The 18,017-nt window shown below is 40.2% G+C and overlaps 4 protein-coding genes across 5 annotated transcripts in view; all 4 read right to left on the bottom strand.

Annotated features, from left to right (window-relative positions):
- LOC306883675 (protocadherin alpha-C2-like) overlaps positions 1–18,017 on the bottom strand; it is a gene marked incomplete at its 5' end in the record, with an annotated part of 145,195 nt that overhangs the window by 106,684 nt on the left and 20,494 nt on the right. The gene's annotated exons all lie outside the window — the stretch shown is intronic.
- Positions 209–8,747, bottom strand: LOC306883174 (uncharacterized protein; the record flags this gene model as incomplete). Its single annotated transcript, XM_079438296.1, has 4 exons — positions 209–2,621; positions 2,772–2,860; positions 3,208–3,369; positions 6,384–8,747. The coding sequence occupies 4 exons, from the start codon at positions 8,745–8,747 to the stop codon at positions 209–211; spliced, it is 5,028 nt and encodes a 1,675-aa protein (XP_079294422.1).
- LOC306883173 (protocadherin alpha-3-like) lies at positions 9,390–11,771 on the bottom strand (the record flags this gene model as incomplete). The annotated part of the gene is made up of 1 exon (XM_079438295.1): positions 9,390–11,771. The coding sequence occupies one exon, from the start codon at positions 11,769–11,771 to the stop codon at positions 9,390–9,392; it is 2,382 nt and encodes a 793-aa protein (XP_079294421.1).
- Positions 12,265–17,932, bottom strand: LOC306883172 (uncharacterized protein; the record flags this gene model as incomplete). Its single annotated transcript, XM_079438294.1, has 3 exons — positions 12,265–12,326; positions 12,463–14,860; positions 15,560–17,932. The coding sequence occupies 3 exons, from the start codon at positions 17,930–17,932 to the stop codon at positions 12,265–12,267; spliced, it is 4,833 nt and encodes a 1,610-aa protein (XP_079294420.1).

Here is an 18,017-nt window from a genome sequence, read left to right as displayed (position 1 = left end):
TTCCTCTTTCATTGGCTATGTATTTAATATTATTGTTCTATGGCAATATAAATCCTAAGTCTAAATAATAAATACAATCTGAATCTAAGAAGGACAGAGACACTAACAGTGTTCAATTTAAAATTAGCCTGAGCAGGTTCAGTAACAAGGAGAGCAGCCAACATCTGCTTTAAGACTGTTTCCTACAAGTAATACACAGATGCATGAGTCATTTGCTTACCTCCCCAGAACATCTCCTCCTGCGATCTGGGATCACTAGAGTGTTTCCATTACTGCCCGGGACTATAGTAGAGCCGATACTCATTCTGGGTCCAACTAACATGTACCGTTTGTCTCCAGATCTGTACTGGATGCTGTGACACATTGTCCCGTCGTAATTTGTATCCTGTAAATACTTGGACGAATAGTCTGTCGATTTAGAGCACTGCATTACAATCAACACGATGATGCTGATGACAAAAAGCACTGAAACCGAGCCCAAAGTGATCATCAAATAAAATGTCACGTTGTTTTCCTCCTCGTCTTTTACTGAGTTTTTCACATCAGAAGCTGCAAAAGCCTCTTTGGGCTCCACAACTTTGACAATCACAGTCGCTGTTGCTGAGAGAGAAACGTTCCCATTGTCTTTGACCAGTATGAGCAGCTTATGCTGGGCCTCGTCTGTTTCTGTGAATGAGCGAAGGGTCCTTATCTGTCCTGTATAGCGGTCCAAACCAAAGAGACTGTGGTCACTAACTTCCTGCAGTGAAAATAATAACCAGCCGTTGTATCCTATATCTGCGTCATAGGCTCTGACTTTAGTCACCAAATGACCTGCGTTCACATTACGGGGAATCTCTTCCACACCCTCAGCAGAACCGTTAGCGCTGACTGGATATAAGATCACTGGAACATTGTCGTTCTGATCCAGAATAAACACGTTCACTGTCACGTTACTGCTCAGAGACGGAGCTCCAGAGTCTGTGGCGAGAACATGGAACTGGAACTTTTTAACAGATTCAAAATCAAAGCTCTTTAGTGCATAAATTTCCCCATTTTCAGAGTTAATATTAACAAAGGACATATATTTGTTTTCCTCAGTACTTTCTCTCAATATGTGATAGCTAACTATAGCATTTTCATTAGAGTCTTTGTCAGTAGCAGACACGGAAAATAAAAATTTGCCTGGCACATTATTTTCCATCACATAAAATGAATATGGGGAAAATGAGAATTCTGGACTATTGTCATTTACATCTGATATCAGAACAGTTATCGTTTTAAGAGAAGACAATGATGGCTGTCCCATATCTTTTGCAACTAATGTGATGTCATACTCAAATTTAGTTTCTCTGTCTAAAGGTGACGTAGTAACTAATGAATATGTGCTAAGCTGTGAGGAAGGTATTAGTTTGAAAGGCATGTTATCTTCGAAAAAACAAGAGATTTTGCCATTCAGCCCAGAGTCTAAATCTGTGACACTAATCAAAGCTACTGTAGTACCAGGTCTAGAATCCTCTGGAATGGCACTTGAAAATGATGTCACCTCTATTTCTGGTTCATTGTCATTTATATCAATAATTTTTATCATTATACTCTTATCTGTTGTATGGGGAACTGTTCCTTTGTCAGATGCTTGTATGTCAATCTCATAGCTGTCTTTGTCCTCATAATCTAAGAGCCCTTGTACAGTTATTTCACCAGTTATGGTGTTGATATCAAAAAGCTTTCGTACTTTACTGTTAACATTTTTACCAAATGAATAAACAACCTCACCATTTGAGCCTTCGTCAAAATCTGTGGCATTAACCTGTATCAAAGTTGTACCTATAGGTGCATTTTCATTCAGCATGACCGAATAAATATCTTTGGTAAAAACGGGAACGTTATCATTTATATCTATCACGTTAATCGTTATATCCATTGTGCCTGATTTAGCAGGCTTTCCTCCATCAAGAGCTGTTAACTGCAAGTTAATGGTTCGGGTTAGTTCTCGGTCTAAAGGCTTTTGTAAAATCAAGATGGGAATTTTACCGTCTTCTCCACGATCTTTGACTTCAAGGCGGAAATTATCGTTATGACTGAGTTTGTACTGATGCACAGAATTACTGCCACTATCAGAATCACGAGCTGCTTGAAGCTGAAATCGCGCACCAGGAAGGGCAGATTCTCCGATCTCTAAATGCATCTGGCTTTCAGGAAAACTCGGAGCGTGGTCATTTACATCCAAAATCTCAACAATTACATAATGAATTTCAAGTGGGTTTTCTAGAGCGATTTTCAGATTAATTAAACAAGGGGTGCTCCTCTCGCACACCTCTTCTCTGTCTATTTTACCGTTCACATACAAGACACCGTCATTCTGATTCACACTGAACATGGACTCGCCTGAAGTCGAGACGATCCGAAATCCTCGCTCTTTTAAGCTTCTATGATCTATGCCCAAATCCTTCGCGATATTTCCCACAGCAGCTCCGTCCTTCTGCTCCTCTGAGATTGAGTACTGAATTTGCGCTCGTCCCATAGCACCAAACACAAGCAGTGCAGACAAGAAAGTAAATTTCGTGTGTTCCATCAGCCATTGCGCATATCTTCTTTGTTCCATTTTGCAGATAATACAGGCAGGTTCTACGACAATTCCTCTATATCACTCGCTCGACTAGATTAAGCATTTCTTTTACATCTAAATGTTGACATTTACTGCAGAAAAAAAGAGAAACGAACCGCTTCATAGCAAAAGTAAGAAATCACTAAATCCATCGAAAGGTAGGAAGGACGAGCAATAAATGCACAGGGGAGGAATAACAGTATTTGACGTCATGGGCCGTACACTAGGATTACACTGACACCTCGCGATTTTACAGCTGTAGTGCACTGCATTCTGTTGCACACTATACATCAAAATACACCAAATATGAGAATCACGCTGCGCGTCCACATAGATACACATAAATACAGCATCAATACAGAAAACAATATAAAGCAAACAATATAATAAAAGATCAGCACCATAGACAGCGATCCACGTCTTTCCCAAGTTCAGAAACACAATTTAGTGATTGTTTTACTCTAGTTGAACAATACGCTCCTTATGAGAGTCTTTTGATAGAGCCCTATGATAGAGATCGTACAAACTGCCGAAGAAAACATAAATAAAAGAAAATTGGATGAATTCGGAAAAATTTGGAAATTAACAACATTTCTGTTATGTTCTTAAAATTTGCTTACCTCCCCAGAACATCTCCTGCGATCTGGGATCACTAGAGTGTTTCCATTACTGCCCGGGACTATAGTAGAGCCGATACTCATTCTGGGTCCAACTAACATGTACCGTTTGTCTCCAGATCTGTACTGGATGCTGTGACACATTGTCCCGTCATAATTTGTATCCTGTAAATACTTGGACGAATAGTCTGTCGATTTAGAGCACTGCATTACAATCAACACGATGATGCTGATGACAAAAAGCACTGAAACCGAGCCCAAAGTGATCATCAAATAAAATGTCACGTTGTTTTCCTCCTCGTCTTTTACTGTGTTTTTCACATCAGAAGCTGCAAAAGCCTCTTTGGGCTCCACAACTTTGACAATCACAGTCGCTGTTGCTGAGAGAGAAACGTTCCCATTGTCTTTGACCAGTATGAGCAGTTTATGCTGGGCCTCGTCTGTTTCTGTGAATGAGCGAAGGGTCCTTATCTGTCCTGTATAGCGGTCCAAACCAAAGAGACTGTGGTCACTAACTTCCTGCAGTGAAAATAATAACCAGCCGTTGTATCCTATATCTGCGTCATAGGCTCTGACTTTAGTCACCAAATGACCTGCGTTCACATTACGGGGAATCTCTTCCACACCCTCAGCAGAACCGTTAGCGCTGACTGGATATAAGATCACTGGAACATTGTCGTTCTGATCCAGAATAAACACGTTCACTGTCACGTTACTGCTCAGAGACGGAGCTCCAGAGTCTGTGGCGAGAACATGGAACTGGAACTTTTTAATTGCTTCGAAATCAAACCTTTTAAGGGAATGAATAACCCCTGTTTCTGAATTTATATTCAAGAATGAGGTTATCTCGTTCTGTGTCCCTACACCTCTGTTTATTTGATACGATATCAAGGCATTTTCATTCACGTCTTTATCAGATGCTCTCACTGAGAATATGGAGGCTCCAGGAGCATTATTTTCAAATATGTAAAGCTCAAGGAAATTACTAGAAAATTCTGGCTGGTTGTCATTCACATCTGCTACTTGGATGCTTAAGGTTTTGATAGATGACAAGGACGGCTGACCTAAATCTGCTGCTTTAATTGTGATGTCATAATGGGGCACAAGTTCACGATCCAAATGCCCCTTTGTCACCAGAGAGTACATATTATCTTGAAAAGAGGTTTTCAACTCGAAAGGAATATTGTCTGATAAACTACATATAACTTTACCATTAGCACCAGAGTCTTTATCTGTGACACTAATCAGCGCAATTACTGTTCCAGGTTTAGAGTCTTCAGCAACAATATTAGATAATGAAGTCAGCTCAATTTCAGGCTGATTATCGTTTATATCTTGTATTTTTATAATAACACGACCTTGAACTGTCCAGGGAGGCTGACCTTTATCTGAAGCCTCAACGTCAAGTTTATATACGTCTGTGTCCTCAAAGTCTACCTCGCCTTTAACCGTTATTTCGCCTGTAATGCGATCCAACTGAAATATGTCATAAACTTTGCGTTTTAAAGTTTTACCAAGCGAATACTCAATTTCACTGTTTGGGCCCTCGTCGCTATCAGTTGCTTTTATTTTAATAACAGTCGTTCCAACTGGGGAATTTTCCTGTAAACTGACAGAATATGTGTCTTGACTGAACACGGGGCGATTATCATTAATATCTAGGACAGTAACGGTGATGTTAAGGGTACCTGATTTTGGAGGGTTTCCACCATCGAGGGCTTTTAAAATTAGCAGGTGCTCTGACTTATGTTCGCGATCGAGTGGTTTTTTCAGCACTAAAAAGGGGATTTTTTCCTCATCGCTGTTCCTGATGTCAATCTCGAAATTTTCATCCTGACTCAATTTATACAACCGAACAGAATATGGTGAGGCATCCTGGTCTCGTGCTGCGTGCAGCTGGAAGCTTGTTCCTATAGGGGTGTGTTCTGCAATATCGAAATGTTGATTCTGTTCAGAAAAACTAGGATGGTTGTCATTTATGTCTGTTATTTCTACTGCAACGTAGTGAATTTCTAAAGGATTTTCGACTGCAGTTTTTAGATTTATTACGCATGCACCGTTCCCGTCACAAAGCTCCTCTCTGTCTATGCTTTTATGAATATACAATTCGCCATTGTTCTGATTTACCTGGAAAAACGCGTCTTTAGAACCAGAGACTATACAGAACCGTCTGTCGACCAACGTACTCACGTCAAGTCCAAGATCCTTAGCAATATTTCCCACAACAGATCCCTCTTTCATTTCCTCTGGAACAGTGTATCTTATCTGAGCTGAAACCTGCGGTCCGAAGCAGAGAAGAAAAGCGAAACACAAAGCCATCCACCAGTTCTCCCATCTGCGCCTTTGTTCATCCATCATTAAAAATTCCCTTAAAACAGTTTACAACAGCTAACGGTGGTGTTCAGTGGAAATTGACTATTCCCAGATGCAACGTTCTTGATTAAATAATATCGATAGCATTTTAGAAAATGTCCTATATTTCCGCTTCTCGCGATATACCCATCAGCTGCTGTCACAGTTTAACTGAACGGAACAGCCATGCGCACCACACATAGATAGGCAGGGCCAAAGCTTTACCTCATATCCTAATGTCACACTGACACCTCATGGTATAAAAGGAGAAGTGGTAAAAAAAGTATATTATTTCTTTAAGTATTTTTCAAATAAACTAGGAAACGAAAGTACTGCTGCTATGCAATGGTGAAACATTTCAGCACGAATACCCATTCCAACGTTAAAACCTGTTGATTCAGAAGCAAATATGAATAAAGAGTGATTTTAAGTCAGAGCTTAAAAATATCCTGCATAGTAAAATAGTAAAAAGAAAGAAATGCTGATCAACACAAGACATAACATTTGAACAAAATGCACAACATAGCAATCACTATGCTTTGACACAGTGAAAAAGTCCATTATTTCTTTAAGCATTCTTCAAATAAAACTAGGAAACGAAAGTATTGCTACAGTGCAAAGGTGAAACATTTCAGCACCATGGACAACGAATATCCATTCCAGCGTTAAAACCTTAGTTAATTCAGAAGCAACTATGAATAAAGAGTGATATTTTAAGTCAGCACATAAAACATTTCCTCCATAGTGAATTAGATCCTGAAAAAAAAAAACAATTCGATGACAATAGGCCTGAGAAAGTGTTGTTAATATATATCACATTTGCTTACCTCCCCAGAATCTCTCCTCCTGCGATCTGGTATCACTAGAGTATTTCCATTACTGCCCGGGACTATAGTAGAGCCGATACTCATTCTGGGTCCAACTAACATGTACCGTTTGTCTCCAGATCTGTACTGGATGCTGTGACACATTGTCCCGTCGTAATTTGTATCCTGTAAATACTTGGACGAATAGTCTGTTGATTTAGAGCACTGCATTACAATCAACACGATGATGCTGATGACAAAAAGCACTGAAACCGAGCCCAAAGTGATCATCAAATAAAATGTCACGTTGTTTTCCTCCTCGTCTTTTACTGAGTTTTTCACATCAGAAGCTGCAAAAGCCTCTTTGGGCTCCACAACTTTGACAATCACAGTCGCTGTTGCTGAGAGAGAAACGTTCCCATTGTCTTTGACCAGTATGAGCAGTTTATGCTGGGCCTCGTCTGTTTCTGTGAATGAGCGAAGGGTCCTTATCTGTCCTGTATAGCGGTCCAAACCAAAGAGACTGTGGTCACTAACTTCCTGCAGTGAAAATAATAACCAGCCGTTGTATCCTATATCTGCGTCATAGGCTCTGACTTTAGTCACCAAATGACCTGCGTTCACATTACGGGGAATCTCTTCCACACCCTCAGCAGAACCGTTAGCGCTGACTGGATATAAGATCACTGGAACATTGTCGTTCTGATCCAGAATAAACACGTTCACTGTCACGTTACTGCTCAGAGACGGAGCTCCAGAGTCTGTGGCGAGAACATGGAACTGGAACATTTTAACAGATTCAAAATCAAAACTTTTAAGCGCATGGATAACGCCACTTTCATGGTTAATACTGAGAAACGAAGACATATCACTCTCTGTTCCATTTCCTCTTGCTATCTGATATGAGATCGCGGCATTTTCATTTATATCTTTGTCTGAAGCGCTCACAGAGAATACTGATGCACCAGGACTGTTATTTTCCACTAAATACAGCTCGAGGGGATTTTTGACAAACTCTGGTTTATTATCATTAACATCAGCCACCTGCACATTAACAGTTTTAAAAGAAGAAAGAGGCGGCTCACCTAAATCTCTGGCTTTGACTGTGATTTTATAATCTGCGACAAGTTCCCTATCCAAGCGTTCTCTAGTAATTAAAGAATACATGTTTTCCTGAACGGATGGCTTTAACTCGAACGGAACATTTTCTGAAAGACTACAAACAACCTTTCCATGAACACCAGAGTCTTTATCTGATACACTAATCAGAGAGATTACAGTTCCGGGTTTTGCATTCTCGGAAATTGTGTTAGAAAGGGACGTGACGTCTATCTCGGGATTATTATCATTTTCGTCTGTGATCTTTATAATGACTCTACAGTCAGTGGTCATAGGCGGCTGACCCTTATCCGTAGCCTGGACGGTCAATCTATGTATCTCGTTCTCCTCGAAATCTATTGGCTCTTTAATCTGAATTTCGCCAGTTACGCTATCAAGGCTAAATATTTCATGTACTTTTCGTCTACTAGTTTTTCCTAGAGTGTAAATAACCTCCCCATTTAAACCCTCATCGGAATCAGTGGCATTTACGCGTGCTATTACTGTCCCTATAGGTGTGTTTTCTGGAAGAATTACTGAATATATATCTTTACTACATACTGGGCGGTTGTCGTTTGAATCAAGAACAGTAATAGTAATATTTAAAACACCGGACTTCGGAGGAATTCCTCCATCCACAGCAGTCAAGGTAAATCTATGCTGGGAATTTTGCTCTCTGTCCAAAGGTTTAAGTAAGACTAAAATTGGGTTTTTTTCGTCGTCGTCGCCCTCTCTCATTTCCAGCTCAAAATAATTATTCTTTGCTAGCTTATAAAAATGAATAGAGTTGCTTCCAGTGTCTGGATCTCTTGCAGCTTGTAGTTCGAAGCGCGCCCCTGCCAGAGTGCTTTCAGCCATTTCAAAATGCTGTTCTTTCTCGGGAAAACGGGGACTGTGATCATTCACGTCTGTGACTACTACCCCAACATAATGTATTTCAAGTGGATTTTCAACGGCGATTTTCAGATTTATCAGGCACACGCTATTTCCATCGCACAACTCCTCTCTGTCAATTTTCTTGCTCGCATACAATTCACCGTTGTTCTGATTTACCTCAAAAAGAGCGTCTTTCGATCCAGAGACAATACGGAAACGCCTGTCCACCAGCGTATTCGCATCAAGACCCAAATCCTTTGCGATATTTCCCACAACAGATCCCTCATTTACCTCCTCTGGTATAGAATATCGTATTTGAGTTGAACCCTGCAGCCCGAACCTCAGAAGCAAAGAGAAACACAAAGCAATCCACCAGCACCTCCATTTGCGCCTTTGTCCTGCGGCTTCCATCGTTAAAAGATTTCTTTAAAAAAATAAAAAAAATTTAGATCATTTGCGATAGTGAACTACTCATTCATGCCAGCGTGTATTCATTGTAATCTCGTCGCTTTTAAATAACAGAGGGAAATGGTCATATCCAGCTTCTCGTGATATAGCTCCCAGTGAAAATGAACAGAACAGCCATGCGCACCACATATAAATGGACAGGGCAAAAACTCTCCTGCAAATCCTTATGTAACACTGACACCACATGGTACAAACAGGTAAACATGAATGGTTATATGTGCCACCTAAGGAGACCAAATGACTACCTGACACATATTTAGGAACGTCTGAAAGAATTAATTTAATAAATGACGCATATATTCTTATCGCACTATTATACAATATTTCAAATGGTAAAACTAAAGAGAGAGATAAGTAATTGTCCGAAATATCGGAACTATGAGAGGAAAGATTGTTATTCTACAAAGGTGAAACATTTCAGCACCATGGACAACGAACATTTATTCCAACGTTCAAAACTTAATTCCCAAGCAACAATCAATAAAGTATGCTCTTATTAGTCAAAACATAAAATAACCCACATAGTGAATTAGATCCTGAAAAAAAAATCACAATTTGATGACGGTAAGCCTGAGAAAGTGTTGTTTAATATAATTCACTTACTCTTACCTCTCCAGAACCTCTCCTCCTGCGATCTGGGATCACTAGAGTATTTCCATTACTGCCCGGGACTATAGTAGAGCCGATACTCATTCTGGGTCCAACTAACATGTACCGTTTGTCTCCAGATCTGTACTGGATGCTGTGACACATTGTCCCGTCGTAATTTGTATCCTGTAAATACTTGGACGAATAGTCTGTCGATTTAGAGCACTGCATTACAATCAACACGATGATGCTGATGACAAAAAGCACTGAAACCGAGCCCAAAGTGATCATCAAATAAAATGTCATGTTGTTTTCCTCATCATCTTTTACTGTGTTTTTCACATCAGAAGCTGCAAAAGCCTCTTTGGGCTCCACAACTTTGACAATCACAGTCGCTGTTGCTGAGAGAGAAACGTTCCCATTGTCTTTGACCAGTATGAGCAGTTTATGCTGGGCCTCGTCTGTTTCTGTGAATGAGCGAAGGGTCCTTATCTGTCCTGTATAGCGGTCCAAACCAAAGAGACTGTGGTCACTAACTTCCTGCAGTGAAAATAATAACCAGCCGTTGTATCCTATATCTGCGTCATAGGCTCTGACTTTAGTCACCAAATGACCTGCGTTCACATTACGGGGAATCTCTTCCACACCCTCAGCAGAACCGTTAGCGCTGACTGGATATAAGATCACTGGAACATTGTCGTTCTGATCCAGAATAAACACGTTCACTGTCACGTTACTGCTCAGAGACGGAGCTCCAGAGTCTGTGGCGAGAACATGGAACTGGGAAGTTTTTAATGTTTCAAAGTCAAAGCTCTTTAAGGAATAAACAACACCTGTCTCGGAATTTATATTTAAGAAAGATGACAAATCTTTCTGTGTGCCATCACCTCTAACTATGTGATAGGATATCACGGCATTTTCAGATGCATCTCGATCAGAGGCGCTTACTGAAATGATGGAGGAACCGGCTGCATTGTTTTCCATTAAGTAGAGATCTAGAGGATTTATTAAAAATTCCGGAGCGTTATCATTCACATCAGAAATCTGAACGCGTAGAGTAGTCGATGCAGTCAAAGACGGCTGCCCTAAATCAGAGGCAGTTATTATAATTTCATATTGTGAGTTAATCTCTCTATCTAAACTATCCTTTGTTACTAAAGAGTACATATTGTCTTTGAAAGAAGGCTTTAGTTCAAAGGGAATATTTTTGTTTAACAGACAAATCACTTTACCGTTGATCCCTGCGTCTTTATCAGTCACACTGATGAGAGAAATTACTGTTCCAGGTTTAGAATCTTCAGGGATGTTCTTAGAAAGTGACGTAATCTCAATCTCAGGCCGGTTGTCATTCACATCAATAATTTTAATTACAACTCTACAGTTTGCAGACATTGGTGGATGTCCCTTATCTGATGCCTGAATATCGAGTTTATAAACTTCTGCATCTTCAAAATCAACTTTCCCCTTTACACGTATGTCACCTGTGACCTGATCGAGCTCAAAAACCTCGTGCACTTTGCTATTTAATGTTGCAAAGTTGTATTCTATATCGCTATTAGAGCCCTCATCCATATCAGTTGCATTTACTCGAGCAACCACAGTGCCAACAGCAGAGTTTTCCTGTAATGTAACAGAATATATCTCTCGACTAAATACAGGGCGATTATCATTTATATCTAGAATAGTAATAGTAATGTTAAGGGTGCCAGATCTCGGAGGGTTCCCTCCGTCAACTGCTGTTAAAAGCAACTTGTATGTGGATGAAATCTCCCTATCAACAGCCTTCTTCAGGACTAAAAATGGCATTTTATCCTCATCACTGTCTCTAACTCGAATTTCAAAATGATCATTAGGACTTAATTTATAAGACCGGATTGAATTCGTCCCAGAATCGGGATCTCTGGCAGCCTGTAGCTGATAATCAGCGCCAGGGAGCGTATTTTCTGAAATTCGCAAGCGCTGCTCTTTTTCAGGAAAACTAGGAGAATGATCGTTTATATCTGATATTTCTACTTCTACATAATGAATCTCGAGAGGATTTTCAATAACGGTTTTTAAATTTACCATGCAAACACCGCTGCCAGCACACACAGACTCTCTGTCGATTTTCTTATGAATGTACAAAACGCCATTTTCCTGATTTATCTGAAAAAGCTCCTCCTTAGATCCAGAAACGATTCGAAACTGCCTGTCCACCAAGCTCCTTACTTCAAGACCCAAATCCTTAGCAACATTTCCCACAGCGGTTCCTTCTTTCACTTCTTCTGGAACTGAATATCTTATCTGAGCTGAAACTTGTTGTCTGGTGCCAAGAAGAAAAGAAATACACAAAGCAATCCAGTAGTACTCCCATCTGCGCCTTTGTCCTCCAGCTTCCATCACGCGCGATTAGCAAACGGTTTAAGTAGGATCAAATGTATATATCCTCGAGTATTAGAGGCCGCAGAAGGACATTTCTAGCAAGTACATAGCGAGAAAATAACCAGGCCTAAATATGAAATCGGTCTTTTTATGTACCGTCAGTGCAGCGTATTGTTCATGCATCCCGAGCCTTTCCAGTGTGTGTGAAAAAACAAAACAGCCCTATTCGCGTCATCATCAGGGCAGGGCTCAATGTTCTGGACAAATGCTGGAGCAACACCGACACCAAGTGGTTTAAAACACTTGAAAACATTTTAAAGACCATCACTGTAAGCCGTACAAAACTGATAAAAAAAATTAACTTTACAAGAATATAAACTCTACAAGAGGTACATATTTAAGAATACGTTAAGCAGATTTGTTTAAGACATTTAGCAATTTTTCAGGACTGACATTGATGCTTTTTAAAATAGTTTCGGGCCTTCAGGAAAAAAAAAAAAAAAACACATTCTTAATTAACTGCATTTAGTTTCAGCACCGGCGCAGTGAACAGCTCCCTGCGAGCTGTGGTTACTTAAAACACAATCAGACAATCAAAGTTGTCAAATAAAGTATTGAACAGGGTTTTGTGCTATGATATCATGACTGTGTGAAAACATTTTCAGAATCATAACTACAGCGTATAAACACAAGAAAGCAAAACAATGACTGTTATGAGAATTAATAAGCCATCCTTTCCTTACCTCTCCAGAACCTCTCCTCCTGCGATCTGGGATCACTAGAGTGTTTCCATTACTGCCCGGGACTATAGTAGAGCCGATACTCATTCTGGGTCCAACTAACATGTACCGTTTGTCTCCAGATCTGTACTGGATGCTGTGACACATTGTCCCGTCGTAATTTGTATCCTGTAAATACTTGGACGAATAGTCTGTTGATTTAGAGCACTGCATTACAATCAACACGATGATGCTGATGACAAAAAGCACTGAAACCGAGCCCAAAGTGATCATCAAATAAAATGTCATGTTGTTTTCCTCATCATCTTTTACTGTGTTTTTCACATCAGAAACTGCAAAAGCCTCTTTGGGCTCCACAACTTTGACAATCACAGTCGCTGTTGCTGAGAGAGAAACGTTCCCATTGTCTTTGACCAGTATGAGCAGTTTATGCTGGGCCTCGTCTGTTTCTGTAAATGAGCGAAGGGTCCTTATCTGTCCTGTATAGCGGTCCAAACCAAAGAGACTGTGGTCACTAACTTCCTGCAGTGAAAATAATAACCAGCCGTTGTATCCTATATCTGCGTCATAGGCTCTGACTTTAGTCACCAAATGACCTGCGTTCACATTACGGGGAATCTCTTCCACACCCTCAGCAGAACCGTTAGCGCTGACTGGATATAAGATCACTGGAACATTGTCGTTCTGATCCAGAATAAACACGTTCACTGTCACGTTACTGCTCAGAGACGGAGCTCCAGAGTCTGTGGCGAGAACATGGAACTGGGAAGTTTTTAATGTTTCAAAGTCAAAGCTCTTTAACGAATAAACAACACCTGTCTCGGAATTTATATTTAAGAAAGATGACAAATCATTCTGTGTGCCATCACCTCTAACTATGTGATAGGATATCACGGCATTTTCAGCTGTGTCTCGATCAGAGGCGCTTACTGAAATGATGGAGGAACCGGCTGCATTGTTTTCCATTAAGTAGAGATCTAGAGGATTTATTAAAAATTCCGGAGCGTTATCATTCACATCAGAAATCTGAACGCTTAGAGTAGTCGATGCAGTCAAAGACGGCTGCCCTAAATCAGAGGCAGTTATTATAATTCCATATTGTGAGTTCGTCTCTCTATCTAAACGATCCTTTGTTACTAAAGAGTACATATTGTCTTTGAAAGAAGGCTTTAGTTCAAAGGGAATATTTTTGTTTAACAGACAAATCACTTTACCGTTGATCCCTGCATCTTTATCAGTCACACTGATGAGAGAAATTACTGTTCCAGGTTTAGAATCTTCAGGGATGTTCTTAGAAAGTGACGTAATCTCAATCTCAGGCCGGTTGTCATTCACATCAATAATTTTAATTACAACTCTACAGTTTGCAGACATTGGTGGATGTCCCTTATCTGATGCCTGAATATCGAGTTTATAAACTTCTGCATCTTCAAAATCAACTTTCCCCTTTACACGTATTTCACCTGTGACCTGATCGAGCTCAAAAACCTCGTGTACTTTGCTATTTAATGTTGCAAAGTTGTATTCGATTTCACTGTTTGCGCCCTCATCCATATCAGTTGCATTCACTCGAGCAACCACAGTGCCGGTATTACAATTCTCCTGTAATGTCACAGAGTATAACTCTCGACTAAACACAGGGTTATTATCATTTATATCTAGAATAGTAATAGTAATATTAAGGGTGCCAGATCTCGGAGGGTTCCCTCCGTCAACTGCTGTTAAAAGCAACTTGTATGTGGATGTAATCTCCCTATCAACAGCCTTCTTCAGGACTAAAAATGGCATTTTATCCTCATCACTGTCTCTAACTCGAATTTCAAAATGATCATTGGGACTTAATTTATAAGACCGGATTGAATTCGTCCCAGAATCGGGATCTCTGGCAGCCTGTAACTGATAAGCAACGCCAGGGAGCGTATTTTCATAAATTCGCAAGCGCTGCTCTTTTTCAGGAAAACTAGGAGAATGATCGTTTATATCTGATATTTCTACTTCTACATAATGAATCTCGAGAGGATTTTCAATAACGGTTTTTAAATTTACCATGCAAACACCGCTGCCAGCACACACAGACTCTCTGTCGATTTTCTTATGAATGTACAAAACGCCATTTTCCTGATTTATCTGAAAAAGCTCCTCCTTAGATCCAGAAACGATTCGAAACTGCCTGTCCACCAAGCTCCTTACTTCAAGACCCAAATCCTTAGCAACATTTCCCACAGCGGTTCCTTCTTTCACTTCTTCTGGAACTGAATATCTTATCTGAGCTGAAACTTGTTGTCTGATGCCAAGAAGAAAAGAAATACACAAAGCAATCCAGTAGTACTCCCATCTGCGCCTTTGTCCTCCAGCTTCCATCACGCGCGATTAGCAAACGGTTTAAGTAGGATCAAATGTATATATCCTCGAGTATTAGAGGCCGCAGAAGGACATTTCTAGCAAGTACATAGCGAGAAAATAACCAGACCTAAATATGAAATCGGTCTTGTTAGGTACCGTCAGTGCAGCGTATTGTTCATGCATCCCGAGCCTTTCCAGTGTGTGTGAAAAAACAAAACAGCCCTATTCGCGTCATCATCAGGGCAGGGCTCAATGTTCTGGACAAATGCTGGAGCAACACCGACACCAAGTGGTTTAAAACACTTGAAAACATTTTAAAGACCATCACTGTAAGCCGTACAAAACTGATAAAATTTTTACTTTACAAGAATATAAACTCTACAAGAGGTACATATTTAAGAATACGTTAAGCAGATTTGTTTAAGACATTTAGCAATTTTTCAGGACTGACATTGATGCTTTTTAAAATATTTTCGGGCCTTCATGAAAAAAAAAAGAAGAAACATTCTTAATTAACTGCATTTAGTTTCAGCACCAGCGCAGTGAACAGCTCCCTGCGAGCTGTGGTTACTTAAAACACAATCAGACAATCAAAGTTGTCAAAAGTATTGAACAGGGTTTTGTGCTATGATATCATGACTGTGTGAAAACATTTTCAGAATCATAACTACAGCGTATAAACACAAGAAAGCAAAACAATGACTATTATGAGAATTAATAAGCCGTCCTTACCCCTCCAGAATCTCTCCTCCTGCGATCTGGGATCACTAGAGTGTTTCCATTACTGCCCGGGACTATAGTAGAGCCGATACTCATTCTGGGTCCAACTAACATGTACCGTTTGTCTCCAGATCTGTACTGGATGCTGTGACACATTGTCCCGTCGTAATTTGTATCCTGTAAATACTTGGACGAATAGTCTGTCGATTTAGAGCACTGCATTACAATCAACACGATGATGCTGATGACAAAAAGCACTGAAACCGAGCCCAAAGTGATCATCAAATAAAATGTCACGTTGTTTTCCTCCTCATCTTTTACTGTGTTTTTCACATCAGAAACTGCAAAAGCCTCTTTGGGCTCCACAACTTTGACAATCACAGTCGCTGTTGCTGAGAGAGAAACGTTCCCATTGTCTTTGACCAGTATGAGCAGTTTATGCTGGGCCTCGTCTGTTTCTGTGAATGAGCGAAGGGTCCTTATCTGTCCTGTATAGCGGTCCAAACCAAAGAGACTGTGGTCACTAACTTCCTGCAGTGAAAATAATAACCAGCCGTTGTATCCTATATCTGCGTCATAGGCTCTGACTTTAGTCACCAAATGACCTGCGTTCACATTACGGGGAATCTCTTCCACGCCCTCAGCAGAACCGTTAGCGCTGACTGGATATAAGATCACTGGAACATTGTCGTTCTGATCCAGAATAAACACGTTCACTGTCACGTTACTGCTCAGAGACGGAGCTCCAGAGTCTGTGGCGAGAACATGGAACTGGAACATTTTAACAGTTTCAAAGTCAAAGCTCTTTAGCGCGTGAATAACACCAGTATCCGAATTTATATTCATGGCAGATGTCATGTCGTTCTGTATCCCTCCACCTCTAATGATATGATAAGTTATGGCAGCATTTTCATTAATATCGTTGTCTGAGGCACTGACAGAAAATATAGAAGTGCCTGGAGAATTGTTTTCAGTTAAATAAAGTTCTAGAGGATTTGACGAAAATTCTGGGATATTGTCGTTTACATCTGACACCTGTACAAATATAGTTTTATAAGCTGACAGAGAAGGGTTGCCTAAATCTGTTGCTGTTATTTTGATATTATATTCGGACACCAGCTCTCGGTCTAAGCGTTCTTTCGTTATAAGTGAATACATGTTATTTTGAACAGACGATTTCAACTCAAATGGCACATTGTCAGATAGACTACACGCAACTTTTCCATTGGTCCCAGAATCTTTATCACTTACACTTATGAGAGAAATAACCGTTCCAATTTTTGCGTCCTCCGAAACTACATTTGAAAGCGATGTTACTTGTATTTCTGGTTTATTGTCATTTACATCTTCAACTTTAACGATGAGCTGACAATCCGTGTTAGTAGGAGGCATTCCTTTGTCTGAGGCCCTTATCATTAATCTGTAGATATCATTTTCTTCGAAATCAATCAAGCCTTTAACTCGTATTTCACCAGCCACCCGATCTAACTGGAATATTTCACGTGTTTTTGGTTTCATGTTTCTACCGAACGTATATTCTACCTCACCATTTAGACCACTATCAGCATCACTTGCATTTATAGTTGTCACTATAGTGTCAATAACTGAATTTTCCCGCAATGTTATCGTTAAAGTATCACTACTGCATATGGGGCGGTTATCGTTTACATCCAGAACAAAGACGGTGATATTAAGCGCGCCCGATTTTGGTGGATTTCCGCCATCTACTGCAGTTAGAAGTAACCTGTGTATTTCAATAGTTTCTCTATCTAATGGTTTCTGTAATACTAAGAAAGGGATTTTATCTCCATATACGCTATCTTTGATTTCCAAATCAAAATGCGCATTCTTGCTCAACTGGTAATGTCGAACTGAATTAGCTCCCACATCCAGATCCCGAGCTGTTTGAAGTTCAAATCGTGTTCCAGTTACAGTGTTTTCCGCAACCTCTATATAGAAGTCTTTATCGTGGAAAGAAGGAGAGTGGTCATTCACATCTGTGATTTCAACCTCCGCGTAATGGACCTCGAGAGGTTTTTCGACAACTATTTTCAAATTAATCAAGCAGGCGCTATTTCCATCACACACCTCTTCTCTGTCAATGTGTTTATCCACATACAAGATGCCATTGTTCTGATTTACCTGGAAAAGAGCGTCGTTTGATCCAGACACAATACGAAACCGTCTATCCACCAATGTATTGACATCAAGACCCAAATCTTTAGCACAATTTCCGACGACAGATCCCACTTTCACCTCTTCTGGAACAGAGTATCTTATCTGCGCTGAAACCTGCTGTCCGAAGCACACAAGCAAAGAGAAACACAAAAAAATCCACCAGCGCTCCCTTCCGCGCCTTTGTCCTCTAGCTTCCATTGCGACTGTCGGTAACGTTATTCCAATGATCAGAATATTCTGGATGATTAGATTCCACAATGTAATGTTAGATGCATCATGCGAA

The sequence above is a fragment of the Barbus barbus genome (assembly GCF_936440315.1).
Source record: "Barbus barbus genome assembly, chromosome: 17".
Classification (NCBI taxonomy): Eukaryota; Metazoa; Chordata; class Actinopteri; order Cypriniformes; family Cyprinidae; genus Barbus; species Barbus barbus.
Note: the sequence above shows the minus strand (reverse complement) of the source record. Positions and strands in the feature narration are given on the sequence as shown.